Here is a 21,628-nt window from a genome sequence, read left to right as displayed (position 1 = left end):
TGTCCTTGCAGGCAGTGTCCTTGCAGGCAGTGACCGTCGTGCGGCCAAGAAGACGGCGATCACGACGCCTCGCTCTGTCCTGCTCTAATTGTTGGCCCGGGTGTGGTGGTGGGCAATCGCAGTGTGCGCTGCAGATTGCGCCTGGCTGGCTGGCCGGCTGCCCGGCGGCCGGCCCGCCCGCCTGCGGCCCGTGGCGTGCTGTGTTTCAGGGAGTGGTGGGAGTCGGCGCCAGGGAGGGAAGAATGCCCGGTATTGTTTCCAAAAGTGCGGTAAAAACGAAGACAAAAGCCACAGCACTGTGAGGCGTGTATACAGTTTCCTTTCTTTCTCTCTAAATCCGATCCGCATTCTTCCGGCGGGTCCGCCGCGCCCCCCACGGCCGCCCGACTCCCGCCTCCCCCGCTCCGTTCATGTTTCAACTTGATCTGATGGCGATTTTGTCCCTCTTGTAGTATACTTGGGATGAACTTGTTCGGTTGCAAGTTCTGCAGAAAAGAAACGGGTGACAAGTCCGACAGTGAACAGTGTGATCGCAAGAACTTTGACTCTTTGCTATGGGCCCTAGTCACTGTCTTCCAGGTACTTGAGTTCACTTTTCTCTGCTCCTGTTTGTTGTTTTTTTTTTTCACTTTTATTTTTTTGTGTTTTGTTTTTGTTTTTTTGTTTTGCTTCCTTTTATCTTGCCTTCTTGTTTTTCATTATTATTTCTGTTTCCCGCATCGTAAGTTCCGCTTGGCACTCGTTTTAGCCGTTGCGCACGTCCAACCGCACCCCTACGGCCTCGGCCTCGCCTCGGGCCTCGCCGAAGGCCCTTTCGGCTGCCAGCTTGTGTCTGCGCTAAGTCGGACGTGAGGCTGCCAGCTCTGCCTGTCCGGCATGGCCGTGGCATGGCCGTGGCATGGCCGTGGCATGGCCGTGGCATGGCCGTGGCATGCCAGCAAACGCGTAGATGGCTCGCAGCACAGCGCGTTTCGCTTGGTTATCAGTGTTCTCGCGCTTGTCCCCACCGCCGCCCACCGCGGGGAGAGAAGGTTGCCCGTTCGGCCTTGGTAGAGTTGACAGTTCCGACCAGCCCTCGGCCGCCTGAGGCGCAGTGCGGTTGGTTAGATTTGGCGCGCATTTTGTAGGCCGCGCGCTTTGCGTATCTAGTACTTTTGGTCTGCCGCACGCACCGTAGTGTTGGTGAGCTCGCTTTGGCAGCGAGGAAGAGGGCTAAACCAAGACCGTCCCTTTCACGCGAGGCTACTTTGGCGCCTGCACTTGAAGTAAAGCCCTGCCAGCTTGCAACAAGCCGCGGGCCGTTTTCTCCACATCCACTCTCTTTCCGATTCCGTAGACACTGCGTAGAAGTTGTTGACGTAGAGCATACACCGCCTTGCCTGGGACGAGGACACCGCTGCAGGGGGTGCAGGGCGGCGCCCCGCGCATACCGGGAGCCTTTTGGTCTTTCCCCGCTTGGCCGTAGACGCGAGCTGCCGCGCTGCCGCCGTAGAGCAACGGGAGCACTGACGGTGAACCAATAGTGCAGTGGTGACAGACCGCCAGTCACAAGGCCGCGGCCGAGGTCACGGCTCTGCGGGCCACGAGGTCACCGGGGCCGCGAGGCCGACCGCGTGCGTCGAGCGATGCGTGCGGTAGAAGGTAGAATAGACACGTTCCGTGACGCGCTGCGCCGAGCTGCGCCAGCGCGTCGACGCCCGCCTCTGAGACTCCGCGCGCCGGGCCGGGCGCCTCTCTGCAGCCGCCTCGCCTTTCAGGCTTCAGCCTTCAGCCCCCAGTCGTCCCGAACGGCCCGAACGCCCCGAACGGCACGCATTGGAATCTGAATGCGCCGCGCGCCGTCCCGTCCAAGGTCCCATCCGTCCCATTCATCAGACGTCCCCACTCGGCTCCGCTCTCGTCGCTAGAAAATAGAGACACGACCACCTCGTCGCGTAGAACCTCCACCGTTAAAAAGGGACGATCGAATCCACTGAAAATTTGACTGGTCTTCCTCAGTTGTATTGTGTTTACGCACTGGTATGCGACAATGGTCGACACAATCACAAAAGCGATGGTTGACTCGATTAAGATTGTCCTTTTTTAACGGTGGCATTCGCCTCCACCTGCCGATCATTTTTTCGTACCGTTCTGCACCACGTAGTGTGTATTATTGTTATTATTACTATTTACTACTATATTACTTTATACTATTGTTGTTGGTATTATTATATTTGTATGGTATTTTTTATGTCAGCCGTTGGCCGACGCCACAACAATATTGGATAGAGTATCTTGTTTAGAAAGTTACAACCGAACCGCACTACTGCATCTGTTGCGTAGTCGGGTCGCGTCCGGGTTCAGGTTCAGGTACGTAAAAAAAGCACACAGGGTAGACGTAGCAATGGTAGACGCTACGTACTCAGAACAGTTAATGATCATTTAATAATCACTAGACAATAAAGTTTAAAAGTTTTAACAGCTTACACGGGTTAATCATCAACGATAAATAAACGTCTTAAATGGATAATAATAATGATAATACACGTTCAACACGAAAAGACAAAACTAATCCGAACCGAGAGCTAAATAAACGATGTCCCAAAATCTGAAGATGACCACGATACTTTCCACAGACACGAGATGAACCGAGAAATCAACTAGGAGAGGCGGAGACTTCTCAGCTAAGCATGCGTTTCCTCCGGGATTAAATCAAAAGTGAAAACATCTGAAACACAACTTTATTGCTGTATTTCATACTCGACACAGAGATGACGCTCATACAGTAGAGTAGTTAACAACCGTGTTCAGATCGCTGAGTGAATGTTTGTGGAGGCTTGACTCCATTACTTCTTCTTATTCTGTCTCTTATTTTCACTTTCACACCTTTTTCTGTCTCTATACTTCGCTATATGGAACCCCTTTTTTCCGTCATTTTCTCCCTTTGACCTCTTACCCTCTAAAAGGTTTTTTTTTCCCTTCGAATGGACCATAAGGTGACTGGACTAGGTTGGCCCGAAATGAGTCACGTAGCGAGCAAACACTGATTTAACTGACACATCATCTCATGTTGCAACTTACAGGCCAGGCTCAAAACATACGCAGGGCTGCCAACATCTGCAAACCACACCTGGCCGAGCTGCAGTGCTGCCACACAAACAGCGAACTCAAATCCAAACATGTTTTCTAAACCAGCTTTGTCTTCAGCCGCGACACATTTCCATCACCCTATAAATGTTCTCAATTCAACAGGGTCTCCAATCGACGCCGCAAATACAACTTTGATTCCACTCTATAAAATAAATTTAAAAAGAAAGAAACATTCTCTCGAGCCCGTCCAATAGATGCCGCTAGCTTAGAGTGAAAGCCTGCCACTTCCACGAGGGCGCATTAGCGTCGCTCCGTTCACCAAATTATTTATATTTATTCTTTCGAGTTCATTTCTTTCGTAGAGTAGCACTGTTTGAATACCTGCCTCGCTCCGGCGGCGGGCCGATTGGACGGGCTCTCGGAGCGTTGCAACCCTCGTCGCTCGCGCCCGCCCTGCCAGACCTAGAGCCGGTTCCTGCACTGTAGGCTTCTAGCATTCGGCCTCCAGCCTCCGCCCCTCCCTCGGCCTCGCTTGCCCGCCCCGCCCTCCTCGAGCGTGGTCAAGAGGGCTGTGAGGGGCCGTGGCGCCCAAAGGCCGTGGAGGTGAAGGAGGCCGAGAGGGTGGGCGGCCGTGAGGTAGACAAGGAGTGCCCAGGCCTCCACCCAGGCCTCCACCACACAGACAAACACGGGGCGTGCGGTACCGTGTTGGCTACGACTCTCTGTTTTCTGTCCGCCAGCATCCTCGGGATGTACCTGTTTGGCGGTAAGTTTTGCATGCTTGCGGACGGTTCGCGGCGGTGCACGTGTGCCGAAATCATCGAGAGAGACCCCAAATGCGTCTGCGATCGCAAGCACTTTAATAATATCCTCTGGGCCACGGTGACCGTCTTCCAGGTAAGCCCTGGAGCCAACGAAAGCGCGGGAACGCGCGTCTAGTGACTCGCCTCGGACACAATATGACTGTCGTTTTCTTTTTCTAGTCGTTGGTATTTCTTTGTGATAGTTAGTGACATGCGTTGGAATGAGCAGTTCGGTTCGGTGTAGATCGGGAATGCATTTTTCGAGGATGACTAGTGACTCTTTAGTCTTTTGTGGTCGTGCCTGTGGTTTTGCCCTCTCCCGCTAGGTGGCGTCGCACTTCTCAGCTTGTCTGAGTTCTTCAATGCACTTTCCCCTCTAGTCCATTTCGCACTGGGTGTGTGCTGTGCCTGCATGCAGCAGATTTTTTCAAACACTTTTTTATTCCTCGATCACATATTTTTGTGCGTACACCACCTTGCTCTTTTGCTTCAGACTTATTATTTGTTTGCTACTTTTTTGAAAATTAGAATGTTTTGCGCCTTTTTATCGTGATTCACTTGTGCATTTTCGGTTTAAAATAGCAAAAAAAAAAACCTTTTGAAGTGCCGCGTTTTCTGGGAGATAAATGTTTGAGCATCAAATTGAGCATGGCATGCACGGACCGAATTTTTGCATGACTTGTGGAAAAAATTGTGTTCGTGAAGAAGCATGCATTATTGTCTTACCGGCATGCTACCGTCCATGTGTGCTAAGTTTTGATTGTGCCTTTGTTTTTGCCCATATTATTGATTTGCACTTTGCCGTTGTAACTAATGAACGAACTAACGCGGATTTATAGTAACTGCTTATTGTCCTATTTTCAAGCATAAAACTTGAATTTAAAATAACAATAAAAAGCCGCAGAGGCGCTTGAAATGCACAAATGTCGTCACTTCCGAGTCCAGTGCCGCCACACTGTGCCCCGTGGCCGTGCCCTAACCTTCCCTGTGGCAGATCCTGACGCAGGAGGACTGGAACGTGGTGCTGTTTAACGGCATGGAGAAGACCAGCCACTGGGCGGCGTTGTACTTCGTCGCCCTCATGACCTTCGGCAACTACGTGTTGTTCAACCTGCTGGTGGCCATCCTGGTCGAGGGCTTCTCGTCAGAGGTGAGTCTGGGTGTCGCGTCGAGCGCCTGCGGATCGGCGGGTAGGCACCACCGCGACACGGCAGCGCGGCGCGTGGCCTATGCGCCGTCTTGCGGGCGCTCGGCCATTACCAGTCTCTCTCGCACCTGAACGGGACGCCCCGTGAGTGCGTGAGAGACAGAGACACTGCCTTCCCGCAGCGCAACGAGCGGCGCGAGCGCGAGCAGCGCGAGATGGCCAAGCACGCGGCCAAGCACGCTGCCAAGCTTTCGGAGCTGTCGGAGCAGCTGGACGCCATGGGCAACGGCACGGGGTCGTCGCGGTCCTGCTCGGGCTCGGACACCAGCAGCTGCCTGCACGAGGGCCTGCCGCGCCACGCGCAGGGCGACTCGCTGCGCGACCGGTGGCGCAGCGCCGAGGAGCTGCGGCGCAAGGCGCGGGACAACGGGCACCGCGACAAGGAGAACTGGCAGCGACTGCAGACCGGCTCCGACCCCAAGTGCAACATCCAGAAAGGTAAGGCGTGGCGGCGCTCGAAGCGCGGTCGGAGTGATGGCCTTGGTGGGGATCGAACCCGGGACTGAGTCGTCGGTTGCTTTGGCTGCGCAGAGAGCAAGATGCTGTTCGGCCGGGACGCACCCGTCATCACGCACACTGCAGCCACGCCGCAGGACTCCCCCGGCGCCACGGACAGCGGCCGCCACGCGCTGCCCACCATCACGCTGCTGGCCGGCTCCACGCTGTCCATCGACTCCATCGACCGCTCGGTGGTGAGTGACGCGAGTCTGACGTCATCGCCCCGCTGCTGTGAACCCCCTGCTAACCGGCGCCACGTTCGTTGCAGTCCTCGCAGACTAGCATGTCGCTGCTCAAGCCGCCCGACAACAAGTTCAACGTGCACAGCCACAGCCAGTGGACGCCGCCGACGCCCGCGGCCCCCAGCCCCGCGCCCACGCCGCCCCCGGCGCCCCCGGCCGCCCAGCAGACGCCGCTGCAGCAGTCCATCGCGCAGCCGCCGCAGCCCCCGCAGCCCCAAGCGCCGCCGCCGGCGCCGCCCCGCCGCCTCAGCCTGGCGTCCTCCAGCACGGCGCGGCGTGACAGCACCGGCAGGTACGCGTGTGTGCGGAGGTGTCCCTCGGTCGGACGGTCGATCGGAACATCACCAACCGACTCTGGATCTCAAACCCGTCCTTTATTTCGACCGCCTCCACGGTCTCCTGGCCCACTGTGCACTGGTCATCGGACCGCTGCACTGCCGGACACTACGCGTGCCTTCTAAGTGTTCCCTGCCCGCAGCGTGTCGCCCTGCCTGCGCCGAGTCTGCTCCTGGAAGCTGGCCAGGCCGTCGCTGCGGCGCAAGTCGCGGCGCCACTCGGGGTCCGAGGCCGAGGACGCCGACGACGTCCCGCTCAACAACAGCAGCCTGGGCGCCGACCACTCAACCTGCAACGGCCGCCTGCTGGCCTCCATCCGCAACGACACCCAGGTCAGCCTCGCCGCCCTTCCCCGACGGACTCCGGGGTCTAATCGCTCTAACCAACGCCTCTGCCTTTCCAGGGTCTCAACAATAACAACAACGTGCACGCCAACAACAACAATAACAATAGCAACAACAATAACAACGGAAGCAGCATCGGGGCGCTGAGCGGCGCGCTGAGTCTTCCTCCGCCCGGGGGCGGTCCTGGCGGCGGTCCCGGTGGCGGTCCCGGTGGCGGGTCCAGGCGGCCCAGCCTCAGCCCCCAGAACTCGCTGCGGGGGCGGGTCTCGTGGTCTGGCCGCTCCGCCACCCCCTCGCTGCCCCCCGGATCCGCCCCCAGCCCCACCCCAGTGTCCACGCCACCGTCACCGCTTCCGTTCGGACCGCTGTCGGTGCACATCCCCAGCGAGCCGGACCTCCCCGCCACCGTCAACGTCAGCCCGCCGCGGTCGTACATGTGCGTCGTCACCGCCAGGTTTTTGTTGAAACTGACAGACGAGGCCTTTCTGACGATCTGGTTCCTCCCCCAGAAGCACCAGCCGCCGGTCCAACTCGCTGCAGTGCGACGAGCTGAGCGCCAACGCGCACCTCCACACGCAGGCCGTGAACCAGCTGCTGCTGGCCGAGGGCTACGACTCGCACGGCGACCTCATGCTCGACCCGCTGGCCCCGCTCAGCACGCGCTCCCTCTCGCTGGGCTCCTCCATCCTGCAGCAGCAGCTCAAGGTGAGTCTCCGCATACCAGGATCATTTTTTCGCTTTTCGGAGTGCTTTGTTTTGACGCCGGCGGCGTTGCCTGGCCGTCGCGCACAGGAGCTGCAGCACATGCAGGCGCAGGCCATGGAGCTGAGCGAGGAGGCCGAGGACGCCGTGGCGGCCACCCCGCCGCCGCCCATCCTGCCGCCGAAGCTCCTCTACATCATCGAGCCCCCGGAGTTCTTGAGGCACCGCGAGGAGTACTCCCTCTGGATCTTCCCGCCGAACAACAGGTAGGTCAACACCAACTACCAAACGTTTTTGTTTTGTTTTTGATTGATCGTGAGTGGATACTGGAAGGCTACCTGTTTGGCCGCAGGGTTCGACTGTGGTGCCAGGAGCTGGTGCAGAAGAGCTGGTTCGACAACCTGGTGCTGTTCTTCATCGGCCTCAACTGCATCACGCTCGCCATGGAGCGGCCCAACATCCCGCCCGACTCCAAGGAGCGCATGTTCCTGGCCACGGCCAACTACATCTTCACGGCCGTGTTCGCCGTCGAGATGATGGTGAAGGTGATCGACAGCTCGATGCTGTACGGCCGCGAGGCGTACTTCACGTCGGGCTGGAACATCATGGACGGCGCGCTCGTCATCATCTCCATCGTGGACCTGCTCATGTCGCTCATCTCGTCCAGCAGCCCGCGCATCTTCGGCATCCTGCGCGTGTTCCGGCTTCTGCGGTCGCTGCGCCCGCTGCGCGTCATCAACCGCGCGCCCGGCCTCAAGCTGGTGGTGCAGACGCTGCTGTCCTCGCTGCGGCCCATCGGCAACATCGTGCTCATCTGCTGCACCTTCTTCATCATCTTCGGCATCCTGGGCGTGCAGCTGTTCAAGGGCGCCTTCTACTACTGCGACGGCACCAACATCAAGAACGTGCGCAACCGCACCGAGTGCGAGGCTCGCGGCAACAAGTGGACCAACCGCAAGTACAACTTCGACGACCTGCCCAAGGCCCTCATGTCGCTGTTCGTGCTGTCGTCGCGCGACGGCTGGGTCAACATCATGTACACCGGGCTGGACGCGGTGGGCGTGGACCAGCAGCCCATCGAGAACTACAACGAGTGGCGGCTGCTCTACTTCATCTCCTTCATCCTGCTCGTGGGTTTCTTCGTGCTCAACATGTTCGTCGGCGTGGTCGTCGAGAACTTCCACCGGTGCCGCGAGGAGCAGGAGAAGGAGGAGCGCGTGCGGCGCCTCGCCAAGCGCGCCAAGCAGATGGAGAAGAAGCGGCGGAGTGAGTGCCGCTCCCGGGATCGAATACCGAGTCGCTCGAGTTTTTACCCCTGTTTACAAATTTTTGCTGTTTCAGGAATGCACGAGCCGCCCTACTACAGCGGCTACGGCAAGGGCCGCATGCTGGTGCACAACGTGGTCACGTCCAAGTACTTCGACCTGGCCATCGCCGCCGTCATCGGCCTCAACGTCGTCACCATGGCCCTGGAGTTCTACATGATGCCCAAGGTGCGTGGCCCTCAACCCCCACCTGACGCACGCGCCACCTTAAACTGCTTTCACTAAACTGATTCGCCTTTCGCCAGCCCCTGTCCTACGCGCTCAAGATCTTCAACTACTTCTTCACCGCCGTGTTCATCCTGGAGCTGACCATGAAGCTGGTGGCGCTGGGGCTGCGGATCTACCTCAAGGACAAGTGGAACCAGCTGGACGTGGGCATTGTCATCCTGTCGGTCATCGGCATCGTGCTGGAGGAGCTGGAGTCCAAGATCATCCCCATCAACCCCACCATCATCCGGGTCATGCGGGTGCTCCGGATCGCGCGCGGTAAGGCGCAGGCCGTAACATTCAGAGACATTGCGGTTCTCTTTGCGAGGCTAATGTTTCCCCGTTGTTTTTTTCCCTCCGCAGTGCTGAAGCTCCTGAAGATGGCCAAGGGCATCCGCGCGCTGCTGGACACCGTGATGCAGGCCCTGCCGCAGGTCGGCAACCTGGGCCTGCTCTTCTTCCTGCTCTTCTTCATATTCGCCGCGCTGGGCGTCGAGCTGTTCGGCCGCCTGGGTAGATCCTTTTTTCTCGTTTCGTGTTCAAGTTTTTACAGTGTTTCCTCGCACGTCAGTAAGTAATTTACCCGCTCCGCCCTGCTCCGCCCGCAGAGTGCAGCGATGAGTTCCCCTGCCAGGGCCTGGGCGAGCACGCGCACTTCGCCAACTTCGGCATGGCCTTCCTGACGCTGTTCCGCGTCGCGACGGGCGACAACTGGAACGGCATCATGAAGGACACGCTTCGCGACGACACGTGCGACAGCCACGTGGACTGCGTGCGCAACTGCTGCGCGTCCCCCATCATCGCCCCCATCTTCTTCGTCATCTTCGTGCTCATGGCGCAGTTCGTGCTGGTCAACGTGGTGGTGGCCGTGCTCATGAAGCACCTCGAGGAGTCCCACAAGCAGGTGAGCCTTGGTGAAGCCGAGCCAGTCTGGTGCACAGTGGGCCAGAAGACCGGCGGAGGCGGTCAAAACTCTAGACGCGTTTTGAGTCCCAGAGTCGCTAAACAGGACTCGAACCAAGCGTGTGACCCTACGATGGATTGCTTTTCGAATGAGGAATCCATTGGTCCTCTTAAAAGACTCTGAAGCTCAAAACGCGTCTAGAATTTTTGCCACCTCCACCGGTCTTCTGGGCCACTGAGTGGTGGCCGGGCCGGGTGCTGGCCTTGACGCGGCCCTTGACGCCGACCCTGACGCCCTCTTCGCTGCAGATGGAGGACGAGATGGACATGGAGGTGGAGCTGGAGCGAGAGCTGGAGCGCGAGCTGGCCGCGGAGCAGGAGGAGCTCCTGGAGGAGGTGCAGGAGCGCATGCTGCAGGCCGCCGCCGCCGCGCAGGCGCAGGGCCACCGTCCGCTGGCGAAGGTGTACTCCCTACCCGCCAACTTCACCTTCACGTCGATCTCCGTCAACGAGAAAGAACCCTCCACGCCGCCCGCCAACGCGCCCACCTCGATGTTCGGCAAGTGGCGCCGGCCGTCCATGGCGGGCAGGAAGGCCTCCGTCAAAGGCAAGGGCCCGGACCAGGGCCCCAGCAAGCGGCGGCAGACCGTGCACGCTCACGCGCCCCGCGGGGCGGGCGGGCTCACCCCGTCCGCCGTCGCCGCCGTGCTGTCCGCCGTGCCCGCCACGGCAGCCGTCTCCGTCCCCGCGTCGGCGCCGCCCAACCAGAGCGCCGCCGCGCCGCCTTCGGCCCCCCAGGGCCGCCAGGGCTTCAGCTACGGCCGCGGGAGCCTCAACCTCGGCCGCAGCAAACCGCCGCCCGTCCCGGAGAAGGTGAGTGATGGCGTGGTTGGTGGCGGCGAGCTCCTCGATGGCGTGCTGCCGGTCTGACGATCTTCCTCGCGACAGGTGGACTGCATCGCCGCGGTGCGCGCCCTGTCCACGGACGACGAGGACTCGGCCACGCCGTGCGGGGGTGCCGGCGGCGACGGCGAGGAGATGATGCTCATCACGGCCTCCTCGACGGCGGCACAGAGGCACCGCGCGCTGCTGCGCACGCTGCACGTGAGCAGCGAGGACATCGCGGCGGCGGACGAGGACGCCGACTGCGACGACGAGACGTCCCTCGTGGCACCCACCTCCAGGACCATGTCCATGTCCGCGAGCAGGACGGGGACGGGGCCTGACCGCACTGACGACTTCTGTGATACTACCACGTCCGACAGCTACAGCCACCAGAGCCAAGGCGGCCCCGGCAGTCGGCCCCCCTCGCACCACCCCCCACACCCCCCCGCCCCTTTCCCTTACCCCTCAGGGGGCCTCGTGCCCCCGCCCGCCCCAACCTTGCCCCGTCCCAACTCCCCTGCCCCAGACCCCTCCGGCCCCACTTAGATTTCATTGTTGTTTGTTGTAAAATTAGTGAAGAGAGATTGATCAAAGTTGAAAAAAAATGTTAAAATCCTATTTTCAAATAGTTTTGTGGAAGACTATATACAGTGTAAAATTTGGTGTTGTTATTTTTGTCATGCACACTCTGGCCAGTGTGTTTTAGGTATTTCGTCAAAGAGACAATTAACTCTCTGTGAGAGTCTGTGACAGTGTTAAAGAATTATAAGAGTGTGTCGTTCCTTAAATTATTTTCATTGTTGTTGTATGGTTTTCATTTGCATGTGAGTGCAGTGACCTTCATATTGTTAAGAAAGCACGTCTTGTGTCTAATCCATTTTGGCCTATGATTTAAAATTCAGAATTTTTGTTTAAAGACAGTGAAAGACTAAGTCTTTGGTGAATCGGTCAAAAAGTGCTGTGAATTTGCAGGCATTTGGGTACTATGCTCCTTCTAGACATGTGCCTTAGTTATGTTTCAAAGACTTGGTGAAAAATTGTTTTTCTGTACCTCATGGTTTTGATATTACATGCCTATGAGGGTTCTTTTTATGAGCGCCAGTGATATCAACTTCATGAGGGAAAGAGATATTTCTCGCTTTTAAGTTACTAATGTTTATGCTTATGCATTTGCTCATGGATCTGGTGCCTATAACAGAAATGTGTGATCCAAGCACCATAAAACTTCACCACATTTAGCTAAAACTATGTGGTTTTGATTTGTTACTGACTATTAGTGTCTTCAATTCATAAAGTCAACTCAGTGTCAACTCAATCAAAATGCTCCTGCTTTGCTATTCATTCCAACAGCGTTTTGTAAATTGCATGTGGAATTGAAACATCACCTTATTAAAGGTTTGCTGTTGTGTAAGGTGGTATATGTCTAAGGACCAAGTATTTCCATCGCCTTCAATTGAGAGGCACTGTCTTAAAAATAATTGTTTGGTAGACACTCATATTACTTCTGTAAAAGCAGGGTAAACAAATAATAATTTTTATATTTGAGGCAAGGTAAGCATGAGTCAGGAATATTGCACCTAATGAGCAATAAATAATTTATATGCATCAAAATGAAGTTTAAAAAATACAAACAATAAACATATTTTTATAATATATCTCAGAGAGGAAATACTTGGTCAATGTTGGAGTAACCAAAGTAATCGAAAAGCATATGAGTATAAAAGGCGCACCTCTGCTAATAGAGTGCAATAAATTATCAGCGTGCTTAAGGATTGCCCAAAGTACAATGACAATCATCAAAAGTAATGAAGCAAAATTTAATGAATGCATGAGGGTCGTATGAGTTGTCCAAGGCAACACAATACTGATTTCAACAGGCAATTAAACAATTTAGCTCGATTAATGAAAACCTTTTTTTTTAACATTCAAATTATTAGGACAAACTTTTGCTTCTCAAACTCTTGTATCTTCAGAGTGAAATAATTAATCTTATGATTTTTTTGAAGCCTGAGGTGAAACAGAAGCCTCATAAAAATAAGTGATAAATTGTAAGGAGACTTTTCAAAAGGAAAAAAAAAGGTCTGTTAGTGAGAGTTGTGCATGTGGACTCTGTAGATCGATTGTAGACCTGTCCCTGTCTGTGACTTTGAATTGTGTAATTTTGCGAGATAGTAACCTTCTTAGTTACTACCACTTCTAGCAAGCCTGTATATCTGTGATAAATTTTTCTTCTCTCTCTTTCGAACCAATTGGAGATCAGTTAGTGTAACTTTGTGTTATGAGTTTGCGTGATCTATGCTATGACCAACACTGCTTGTGAATATGTGGGGCATACAAGCTTATCTGATTGTGATTCATCTTGTTCTTAGTTTTGATGAACCATGTGAACTAAAGCTGGTCACAGAGAACATGGACAAATGCCTTACAAGCCTATTCGCACCCTTCAGGCACTGGTTAGCAGTGTTTCTGCAAAACTCTAGCCCGAATTAAAGCATCTCTCTGAGAAATGATCTCATCAGCAATAGGTCCTGAGCCTCATGACGTATCAATTATAATCTGGAAAGTTGGATGCAGCTCAAGATCATTTTTCAGAATAAAAGATGAGAATTTCAAAATTAATAATCTCTGGGTGAGATTTAAAATGGCTTGGCTAGTTCATAATTTATGCAAGCTCGTTTGAATGAAAAACACGAAGTCAAGTCTGGCAAGCAAAAGGCTTCTCTAATTGTTCATTATTCTTCTACTTTCCTTTTCAACGAGTGTCTGACAGTGCTGAGTAAGATTAGATAAAAATAAAGAATTAATTTCAGACAGTTTCTGAAGCTTGTGGACACATTGCATTTAAAGAGGTATTCAACCTCCAAGACGTTTCCATATACTCATTCCATACTGTGCCATGTCCAAACTAATTCTAAATATTGATAAGAGGCAACTTTAATGAAGATTGGGTTTAAGTGTAAATTGACAGAACTAGTTATTGATAAAGGACATTTTATTATGAAGAAGCATATCAAGAGTGATGTGAAGGGTTGAGCTCAGAACTCTGCAAAGCAATACGGAGCGGATTTTGCAGGTGCTCTTTTGTTAGTTGATAAATTTTTAAGAACTGATCTTTAATAACTCAACTCATTTCCATGATGTAAGATTCACTAATTGTTCCTCTCATCAATAAGATTCTCTCTAGATGTTCTCTTTAGGGCAATCTAGAAAATTTAGTTAATGTTACTAGATATATCTTTCTACAACTGAGTAACATTTAAGATGTATGTGACTAGGCACAAATGTGTGATGTAATGATTAAAAATGACCTTGCCTATGAGAATAAAATAGTAAAACAGTACTGTTTGAGTCATTTGCCCTCTCAATATCCATATACTAGGGTGCAGGGTGCAGGGTGTAGAAATAACAAAAGCTTTAAAGTAGTTTATGGATACCACTTGAAATTTATTGGGATAAAATCCAATATTAAACATAGGACGAATGTAGACACGCCAAGTTCCTAATCACAATACAATAAAGTGCATCAGAAGGCACACAAACAGGTATGATCAAAATTTCTCCAGAGAAGATCACAGCCCAAATTGATTAACTCATAACTACTATCCATACAAAAAGACTCCTTAAATGAACAGCATTCAGGGCCTGACAGGAAACGCAACTTGCATTTTTTTTTTAACAAAGGAAGTGCTTTGAGCTTACAAAATGAAGAGGAAAATGTTATCATTTCATTTTGTGCACTATAGGCAGAAAAGTTGCTTGGTTTAACCTAAAGTTAGAAGAAAAATGCTTAGCAAGCTGAAAGGCTTCAGCACTTTGTTGTTATTATTTCAGGCAATCTACCAAATTGATTCATCAAAGAGTTCAAGAAAAGGTCAAGCAAACAACTATAATTATAAAATTCTCTGATTTCTCTGCCTTTTCCTGCTATGCATGGAATGATACCCCAAACTCTGTCAAGACATTCTAATTAAAACATTTCTTAACTTGAACTACTCTTATAATATAAATCACCTTGACAGACGGTATGTTGTGATGTGCAACATGGCATCAGGGCATCCATGATGGGAGGATATCTTGATGGAATCCGCGATATCAGCACCCTGTGACCAATTGCTGGAAAGGAAACAAAACAAGTAAACAAAAGTGCAACAAAAGAAATGTGTCAGCACCAGCAAGCCCAAGTCTTTGCCATTGCTTCCTGGCCTGTCATAGGAGGAGCTAACAGGCAAGGGACATGATGCGTTTTCAGGGCAGAAATCAATCTGGCAGGAGATAAAAGCATACAAAGGTGTCTAGAGCTCACTTGCTGGGCGAAAAGTAGATATCAAGGCAAATACAACGAGTAAACAAAAAAATTCCAGCAAACTAAAAAAACATAAATATGCTCACTCTTCGAACTGTTATGTGATCCATATGAATTCACTGGAAGCTCCCCCATAAGCTAAGAAACAATGCCCAATGAAAATAAACCAGTGACTTAAGTACTTTTCAATCAAATGAAGGACACATTATCCAAACCAGAATTGCGAATTGGAGCTGCCACTAACAATGCATACTTCAAAACATACGAAATCAACAAGGGTGTGCGAAGTTCGGCAATAACCAATCAGAATCTAATAAGCTGTGAGGTGGTGGGAGGAGTTGTTAAAGTTGAGGTAAATCTTCAGAGGGAAAGGTTAGGGAGACATATTCAAAATTCATTACAAAACTACTTTAAAAAAAAAAAAAAAAACAGTAGGAAAAAAGACCCTTCAAAAGAGTGCAAAAAGAAAAGACCTAGAGAAGCTGCTGGCAGTATTCCATTGCAGAAAGTAGGAATCTTCTTTGCTCCATCACTGAAAAGTCATCTTCTTGCTTGAACACATAGAGATACTCTTTTAAAATAAAATTAAAAAAATGATAAGAGCTGATGTTTGAAAGGCCTCTGGGACACAGGGGAACAGGTGAGGATGTAGAGCAGGGACAGAAAGACAGCAATCAAGTCAGATTCTGATGTGGTAACGCAAGGATTCGCACACCCTCGAAATTGGATGAGTGATGAGGGTCACCTGGTTGTATAAATACCTCAATGTGATCCAACCATAACAACAACTAAACCAGCAAGGTGCGGGGGCGGGGCCCAATGCTTGTCAGGTTGCTGACAGAAGAATTGCTCCACCTGTGGCAGATCTTTCTAGCCAATCACTGGAAAGAACACAACTCAACATCCACACACACACGCACACACACACACAACCAAAAATAAGAGGAGGGTTTAAAACCAACTGAAAACATGGTTTTTCTGGCAGATGCACATGTGTGTTTGCATGTATAGTGCATCAGTACCAGCTTTGCTACACGACTTTTTTTTTCTTTAAATTTGGTGTGACACTAACTGTTGTGTTGACTTGAAAGATTTAATAATAATTTTAAATAAAGTTAGAAAACAAGGAAAAGAGAAAGAAAGAACCTCAAACAGGGGTTGCAGTAGGAACACAGAAAATCTTCTGTATATGTAGTCAGACTTTTCTTTCTTAGAAAGCCAGGAAAGCAAATCAAGCCAATTTTAAAATATAGGCACAAATCACAAAAAAGCCACTTTTTAAAACTAATAATTTAATCATATTTTTGTATATAGCAAACTTTTAACTTTACAAAAGCAGTCTTAAATGTATCACAAATAGGTAGAAACAAGCTGAAGTCGCACACTGTATTTGGTAAACCAGCAAAGAAGTCCTCAAAATAGGAAAGATAGAGCTATCACACTGTTGGAGAAATATGACACATGCACCTCAATGAAATGCTCTGATGAGAAACCAGAAATGATTTCAGAGTTAACATGTTATGGACAAGGAAATTGCCTATCCATAATTGAAAAGGACATTTACTTCACTAAACCAAACCATAAACGAATGCAAAAAAATATTTCTTTTAAAAAAATAATTAAAAAATTAAAAAAATAACTTGAAGCCCTCATATGAATTTATACACTAACCTCCGATTCCAATATGAACCGCGATGGCTTGGAGATGCCGATGACAACATACTAAAAAAACAAAGCAAATTTTTGCAAGTACTTGTACTGTTGCAACAACACAGAAGAAAGCCACAGTTAACTTGCGTCAAGCTACACAGATAGTAAGTGTATGTATAAAAGAACAGAGAGGAAAAGCTAATGTGTAGTGAAAGAAAACTGTAGGTAGAGAGATACAACTAAAGATTTTTAAACGAATAATTAAAGCTTTTCACCAAAGGTATTATACTCAATGGAAATATCCATTGGAGACTAAAGAGAAGAACAGAAATGGTACAGAAAGGATAACAACCCTAAGGAGAAGAAGGCGTGTGTCTTGCAGATAAGAATTATGGCCCATTAAAGTTGAACCAAGTCACATGCTTCCACTGACACTACTTCAGAGAAAAATAAACCTCAACAGTTCACTTCAAAAACAATCTCGCTACCTTCTGGAGACTGTACAGTGCTTCAATCAGATGTGGGAATATCTTCAGCAATTAACCACTCTAATATATTCACCTCACACAACCCTTAAGAGCAACAAGCATAAGGCAAAGGTAAAAATGTTTCACTATGGACAAGCATTCAAAAATTTGTGATTTTCTTTTTTAAGTTTCAGGATAGTTGTTATTTTTTTTTTAAATCTGTTACAATTTAGGATCGAATTGTGTGAAGTGAAAGCAAGAAAACTGAAGTGAAGTGAGCACAAATAATCCACTTACCTTTCAGAGAAAGCCTGTACCTCAGAGATCAGTGACTGTTGATGTGGTCTTCATCATAAGCATCTTGAATGCGACGGCTCCTTGAGTTTTCCTCCTCATACTCCTCCCGATGATGAGATCTGTTACTGTGGTGGTGATGGCTCTTGCTGCTGTGTCTAGAAGCCTCACCATTCATGCCTGGAAATAATTTTAAAAAATTGAAGGGGTTCACAACATTTTTTCCTTTTTGAAAGTGACAATCAAGAAGTAATAGGTACTTACCTTTCTCTCTTCTGTGTCGGTCCCGGTCATCTTCACGCCGGTACTCATATTGTTCATCACCTCGATCACCCCTATAGGAATTCTTCCAGTCACGACCACCTTGCATAGATGAACCCCTGAAAACAAATTATGTTGTGTAACACGCAGTTTTTCTAAAACTGTGGAGGTTGATAAATTTTGGACGATTACCTGTGTTTTTCTTTGTCACGATCTCTTGGCTCTCTTCCATGGCGATCATCGTGGCGTGCAGGCCTTTCACGATCTCTACTCCGACTTCTCCTGCGATGTCTTCCCGGACTTCTAGAGATTCAATAAAATAAGATATAATCATCATGAAGTGACAAAAACATAACTCAGTGGACGAGAAAATTGTTATAATCCAACCTCTCCCTGTTTCTCCTCCTTAGGGATGCTTCTTCCTCTTCGCGCCTCTTCCTTCTTTCTTCTCTTTCACGCTCTTTCTTCTTCTCTTCTTCATCCCTGGCTTTGTACCTTTCCCTTCGTTCTTCTTCTCTGCGCTTTTCTTTTTCTTCTCTCGCTTTTGTCCTATTGGACTAAAAGTGACGGGTAACAAAAAATAAACATGGAAAGTTAATAACACTTTTACTTATGAATAGATAGTACAATATTAAAATAGGATTTATTTTAAAATACCTGTATTTCTTCAATGGCAGACCGGAGCCGTGCATAACCCATGTGTTGTTTCCCCATGAGATGATCATCAATTCTGGATTGAGCATCCCCAACAATTAGAAAAGCACCACATACATCGCAAACTTCCATCTGTTTTTCCTGAGCTGCAGCCAAGTCAGCAGTCTGAAACCAAAAAAGAAAAAATTAATAAAAATCGAAACTGATTTAAAAAACCAGAAAAAAATGGTTGTCATGCACAGCATTTCTATAACATACCTGTTGCCAGTGGCTGTTATCATTCTGTTTACGCAGCTGTTCCCGTTCTTCTTTCAGCTGGTCACACAGTTTCATCAATCCTTGGGCTTTTTCTACGTTACCTTGAGTACCCATTTGCTCTGCTTCGCTAACTAGGTTATTAATTTTTTCAGAAAGCAGATTAATTTGATCAGTATTTTGTTGTGTTTGGGCTGGTGTGAGTGATGCCTGCAAAAATATGTAACAATCAAAATCAACATGATACGATTGACGCTAAATGAATCAAGGTTGAAAATACATACTGTGTCAGCTTTCGTAATCAAAGCCAAGCGGGATTTTCCTTTGGCTATTTTGCGTTCGACCTCACTGACCATGCCCTGACAAAATCGGACAAAGTCATCTTCATATTGCTGCTTCTTATAACTAGTAGACTTTTCGTACTGGTTCTTGGCTTCATCGTCGTGTAGACGAGAACATGCTCCGAGATCAGCACGTGTATTGACGAACAGATCATGAGGACAAAATTTCACCATGTGCATCTTACAAAACTGAAAAAAAGAATTAAAAAATGAAAAGTCTCATTTTATAAAGAAAGATTGGTTTAAACATCCCTTTTCCAGTTGCTTCTCACTTTCAGTCCAAAGTGTAAACAAATCCAAGACAACAGCTCCCAATGCCCATGAAAATATCTCAGCTTGTGCAAGAAGCTACCAAAAATATGGGTGAATAACACAAAAAGTTTATGGCTGACCTCAGACCGAGCAATACATTTAAAATAACTTCAGAAATGTTGATAGAAAACAGAGCCAAAGGGAAAACTGTTGAGGTTATGAACTGCTCTAAACTTTGCAGTTCTAATTACTTGATTACAGTGGCATGAAGGGAGTTCAAAATTAGATTTATTGAACAATATAAAATAAAGGAAATCAAAGAAAATTCACTGAAATGGTGCCACTTATATGCAATTTCGACAATAATGGAGGCGTCCACAGAGGCTGCACGACACCCCACCCCGATGTCCAAACTCCGTGAAAGTCAAAAAATAACCAGCCATTCAAACGAAAATTAGACTCACCTCTGGATCCTCCCAATTGAGATCTTTCTGTTTATCTCCAAGAGCATTTCTATTTCTTCCCATAAGCTCATCGAGCAACGCAGCCGCAGCTAGGACCGCCATCTTGTTTGACAGCAAAACGACGACCGGAGACGACGACACGGACACGGGGGATGCGGCGCGGAGCGAGAGAGAAAGAGAGAAAGAGAAGAGAGAGAAAGATGAGAATGAGAAGGAAGAGGAAAAGAGGAAGTCGGTGAGTGGTGAGAGAGCGATGTTTGGGCCGGTCGCATAGTTACGCCCCCTCCTCCATTTCGGGGTCGAAGAGGGAAATCAGTGCTATGTGTCTTGTTATTTTATAGGGGGAGGGGTTTCAATTTGTTACCAAGATTAAAATTTCTAATTTTTTATTCAACAAAAATCATGTTTTATTGTTGTTTTTTTTTTCATGAATTCACCTGTATCCTTTTTGAGTAGCAGCTTCTTGAACGCCTGAAATAAAATAATCCGGTCATCCGAAGTTAACTTTTTTGCATAATGTACAATTATATGGCATAAGAAAAAACATACTGCATACCTCATTGATGCTAAGACGTGATCTTCTCTTCATCTCATAAAAGCCTAATGGCAGTTTAAAACACCTGACACCTTCTTTTCTAGCTTTCTTCACACAGAGAGGGTTGTTATTACTCAGAGCACTCAGCACATACACGTCGTGGGGATGATATTCAAATTCTCGGTGTACAAAAGGTGACAAATAAACTATATCCTCCCTAAAATAAAACAAACCGTTCATTAGGCTAATATTCAAACATAGGGACGAACAAGACATGTTTTGGTAACATACTTTCGGAACACATCAAGGTAAGAAGAGGTGTACAAATTCACTGGCAGGTCATTTTCGATTGAAGGATTATGTAATTTCAGATGGCGGAGCAACTTTCCGTTGCTTTCCACATTACAGAAATTTAGTCCAAATGGCCTGAGACTTCTTCTATTATGTCGTATACAATCATTAAGATGTTTTGCTGTAGTTTTTATTTCTATTAAAGTCATGTAGTCATCAAATGCACAGTCGAATACGATTTGTTGACCAAACAGAAGTCCCTAAAACACACAAAGCACTCTTACAGTTCAGTTTTTCTTTTTCAAAAAACAAGACTATTTTGAAAAGTCGTATACCTGTATTAAATTTGTGTTGTAATAGTGTGATTGGTCTATTTTTGAAATAGGAAAAAGCAAACTATTGTTCATTGCATTGGCCAGAGAACTCTCTTTATGATTAACGCTGTTCCTTTTTAGCTTTTTATCGTTTTTAATTTTCACTGATAAGGTGTTTTTATTACTGTGAAAATTATACATTTCAATGAGCTTGTAAACTTCGTGTTCACTGCATTCAATCATTTCAAGAAAGTTTTGTGAATCCAATATTTCTGGGAGCTTTTCACCTCGTTCTCTCATGAAAGCCATGAGCAGAAGCACTGCCTGTAATTTCATTTTGGCCTGAGGGTCTCCTCCAGTGATGAAGTTTTCCATTTGCTCGGGAATGATATACGGATAAGGGGACAGCTTGTCATTCATCAGTTTGACAGTTTGTTTTGGAGGAACTTGCTGCTTGTTGACTTTTGACAGTTGTCGTGCTTGTACTAACAGCATAGTTCGGTTACCTTGGAGCGGATTGCCATTCAATTTCATCACAGGAAGAAGTGGAAAACAGAGAGCACTTCTCCAGGTACAAGCAGACCTGCTCCAAACATAACCTACAGCCATTGGGCAATGTATTTTCTGGTCGGGCTCGCTCGACACAAGTTTTTTTTTTAATCACACAATTCGAAAGCAGTTTTAATCCGCACTTGTAGACACAGAGTGCGGCAGATGTGTCACATTACTTGAAACAGACAAATTGGGAGGACTTCAAATTGCTTCCTAGTCCAGCAGACAAACAAGCAGAACAACCAAACAGCACAGGAAACGTGACACTTGTAAACACGCGCCCAATCGTTCTGCCAACCTAAATTTCACTACAGTATTTTATTCATCACAGCAACAAGAACCTCAACTAAAAATTTAAAAGGGAAAGTAAACATCATGAATTTACTCAATCATAATTTTCGTATCACATGAATCAAATATTTTTCATGTAGTTTTTTTGTGGAGAGGAGGAGGGGAGGGGAGGGGAGGGGAACT

General features: G+C 48.6%; 3 protein-coding genes across 7 annotated transcripts in view; 1 reads left to right on the top strand and 2 right to left on the bottom strand.

Moving 5' to 3' along the window:
* LOC117646262 (voltage-dependent T-type calcium channel subunit alpha-1H) overlaps window positions 1-13,011 on the top strand; it is an 89,648-nt gene extending 76,637 nt beyond the window's left edge. The window contains exons 16-31 of the mRNA XM_034387100.1: window positions 3,810-3,966; window positions 4,867-5,022; window positions 5,202-5,517; window positions 5,611-5,771; window positions 5,846-5,947; window positions 7,040-7,204; window positions 7,292-7,467; window positions 7,554-8,467; window positions 8,543-8,694; window positions 8,772-9,012; window positions 9,097-9,246; window positions 9,342-9,637; window positions 9,946-10,312; window positions 11,799-11,877; window positions 11,934-12,038; window positions 12,891-13,011. Of these exons, the coding sequence (XP_034242991.1) occupies window positions 3,810-3,966; window positions 4,867-5,022; window positions 5,202-5,517; window positions 5,611-5,771; window positions 5,846-5,947; window positions 7,040-7,204; window positions 7,292-7,467; window positions 7,554-8,467; window positions 8,543-8,694; window positions 8,772-9,012; window positions 9,097-9,246; window positions 9,342-9,637; window positions 9,946-10,312; window positions 11,799-11,877; window positions 11,934-12,038; window positions 12,891-13,011 (3,658 nt within the window). The remainder of the gene's footprint in view (window positions 1-3,809; window positions 3,967-4,866; window positions 5,023-5,201; window positions 5,518-5,610; window positions 5,772-5,845; window positions 5,948-7,039; window positions 7,205-7,291; window positions 7,468-7,553; window positions 8,468-8,542; window positions 8,695-8,771; window positions 9,013-9,096; window positions 9,247-9,341; window positions 9,638-9,945; window positions 10,313-11,798; window positions 11,878-11,933; window positions 12,039-12,890) is intronic.
* Window positions 13,012-13,941: 930 nt separating this feature from the next.
* LOC117646589 (luc7-like protein 3) lies at window positions 13,942-19,628 on the bottom strand. 4 transcript variants are annotated; one of them, XR_004587791.1, is made up of 10 exons: window positions 19,463-19,628; window positions 18,690-18,935; window positions 18,409-18,615; window positions 18,154-18,315; window positions 17,884-18,053; window positions 17,689-17,799; window positions 17,500-17,615; window positions 17,239-17,415; window positions 16,496-16,546; window positions 13,942-14,634 (listed from the first exon to the last, which is right to left on the bottom strand). XR_004587791.1 is itself a non-coding variant. In XM_034387634.1 (9 exons), exons 1-8 carry the CDS (start codon window positions 19,562-19,564, stop codon window positions 17,267-17,269), a joined length of 1,263 nt encoding a protein of 420 aa, XP_034243525.1. In that variant the 5' UTR covers window positions 19,565-19,628; the 3' UTR covers window positions 13,942-14,634; window positions 17,259-17,266. The 4 variants fall into 4 exon arrangements, 2 of the variants coding, with proteins under 2 accessions (XP_034243525.1, XP_034243524.1); XR_004587792.1 differs by having other exon boundaries at window positions 17,259-17,415; XM_034387634.1 differs by lacking the exon at window positions 16,496-16,546 and having other exon boundaries at window positions 17,259-17,415.
* A 71-nt stretch (window positions 19,629-19,699) lies between these two features.
* Window positions 19,700-21,568, bottom strand: LOC117646591 (mitochondrial ribonuclease P protein 1 homolog). Of its 2 annotated transcripts, XM_034387636.1 has the most exons (5): window positions 20,624-21,568; window positions 20,289-20,548; window positions 20,019-20,214; window positions 19,900-19,933; window positions 19,700-19,788 (listed from the first exon to the last, which is right to left on the bottom strand). In XM_034387636.1, exons 1-5 carry the CDS (start codon window positions 21,209-21,211, stop codon window positions 19,781-19,783), a joined length of 1,086 nt encoding a protein of 361 aa, XP_034243527.1. In that variant the 5' UTR covers window positions 21,212-21,568; the 3' UTR covers window positions 19,700-19,780. The 2 variants fall into 2 exon arrangements, with proteins under 2 accessions (XP_034243527.1, XP_034243526.1); XM_034387635.1 differs by lacking the exon at window positions 19,700-19,788 and having other exon boundaries at window positions 19,832-19,933.
* Window positions 21,569-21,628: the final 60 nt, after the last annotated feature.

This window comes from Thrips palmi, unplaced genomic scaffold (assembly GCF_012932325.1).
Source record: "Thrips palmi isolate BJ-2018 unplaced genomic scaffold, TpBJ-2018v1 HiC_scaffold_19, whole genome shotgun sequence".
Classification (NCBI taxonomy): domain Eukaryota; kingdom Metazoa; phylum Arthropoda; class Insecta; order Thysanoptera; family Thripidae; genus Thrips; species Thrips palmi.
This window is presented reverse-complemented; position numbering and strand designations above follow the sequence as displayed.

Coding starts and splice junctions, on each gene's coding strand:
- LOC117646589 (XM_034387634.1), bottom strand. CDS start 19,564: ATGGCGGTCCTAGCTGCGGCTGCGTTGCTCGATGAGCTTATGGGAAGA. Junction 18,936..19,462: donor TCAATTGGGAGGATCCAGAG/GTGAGTCTAATT, acceptor TCTTTTTTTCAG/TTTTGTAAGATGCACATGGT. Junction 18,316..18,408: donor ATAACAGCCACTGGCAACAG/GTATGTTATAGA, acceptor TTTTGGTTTCAG/ACTGCTGACTTGGCTGCAGC.
- LOC117646591 (XM_034387635.1), bottom strand. CDS start 21,211: ATGGCTGTAGGTTATGTTTGGAGCAGGTCTGCTTGTACCTGGAGAAGT. Junction 20,549..20,623: donor ACAACACAAATTTAATACAG/GTATACGACTTT, acceptor TGTGTGTTTTAG/GGACTTCTGTTTGGTCAACA. Junction 19,934..20,018: donor CACGTCTTAGCATCAATGAG/GTATGCAGTATG, acceptor ATTTTATTTCAG/GCGTTCAAGAAGCTGCTACT.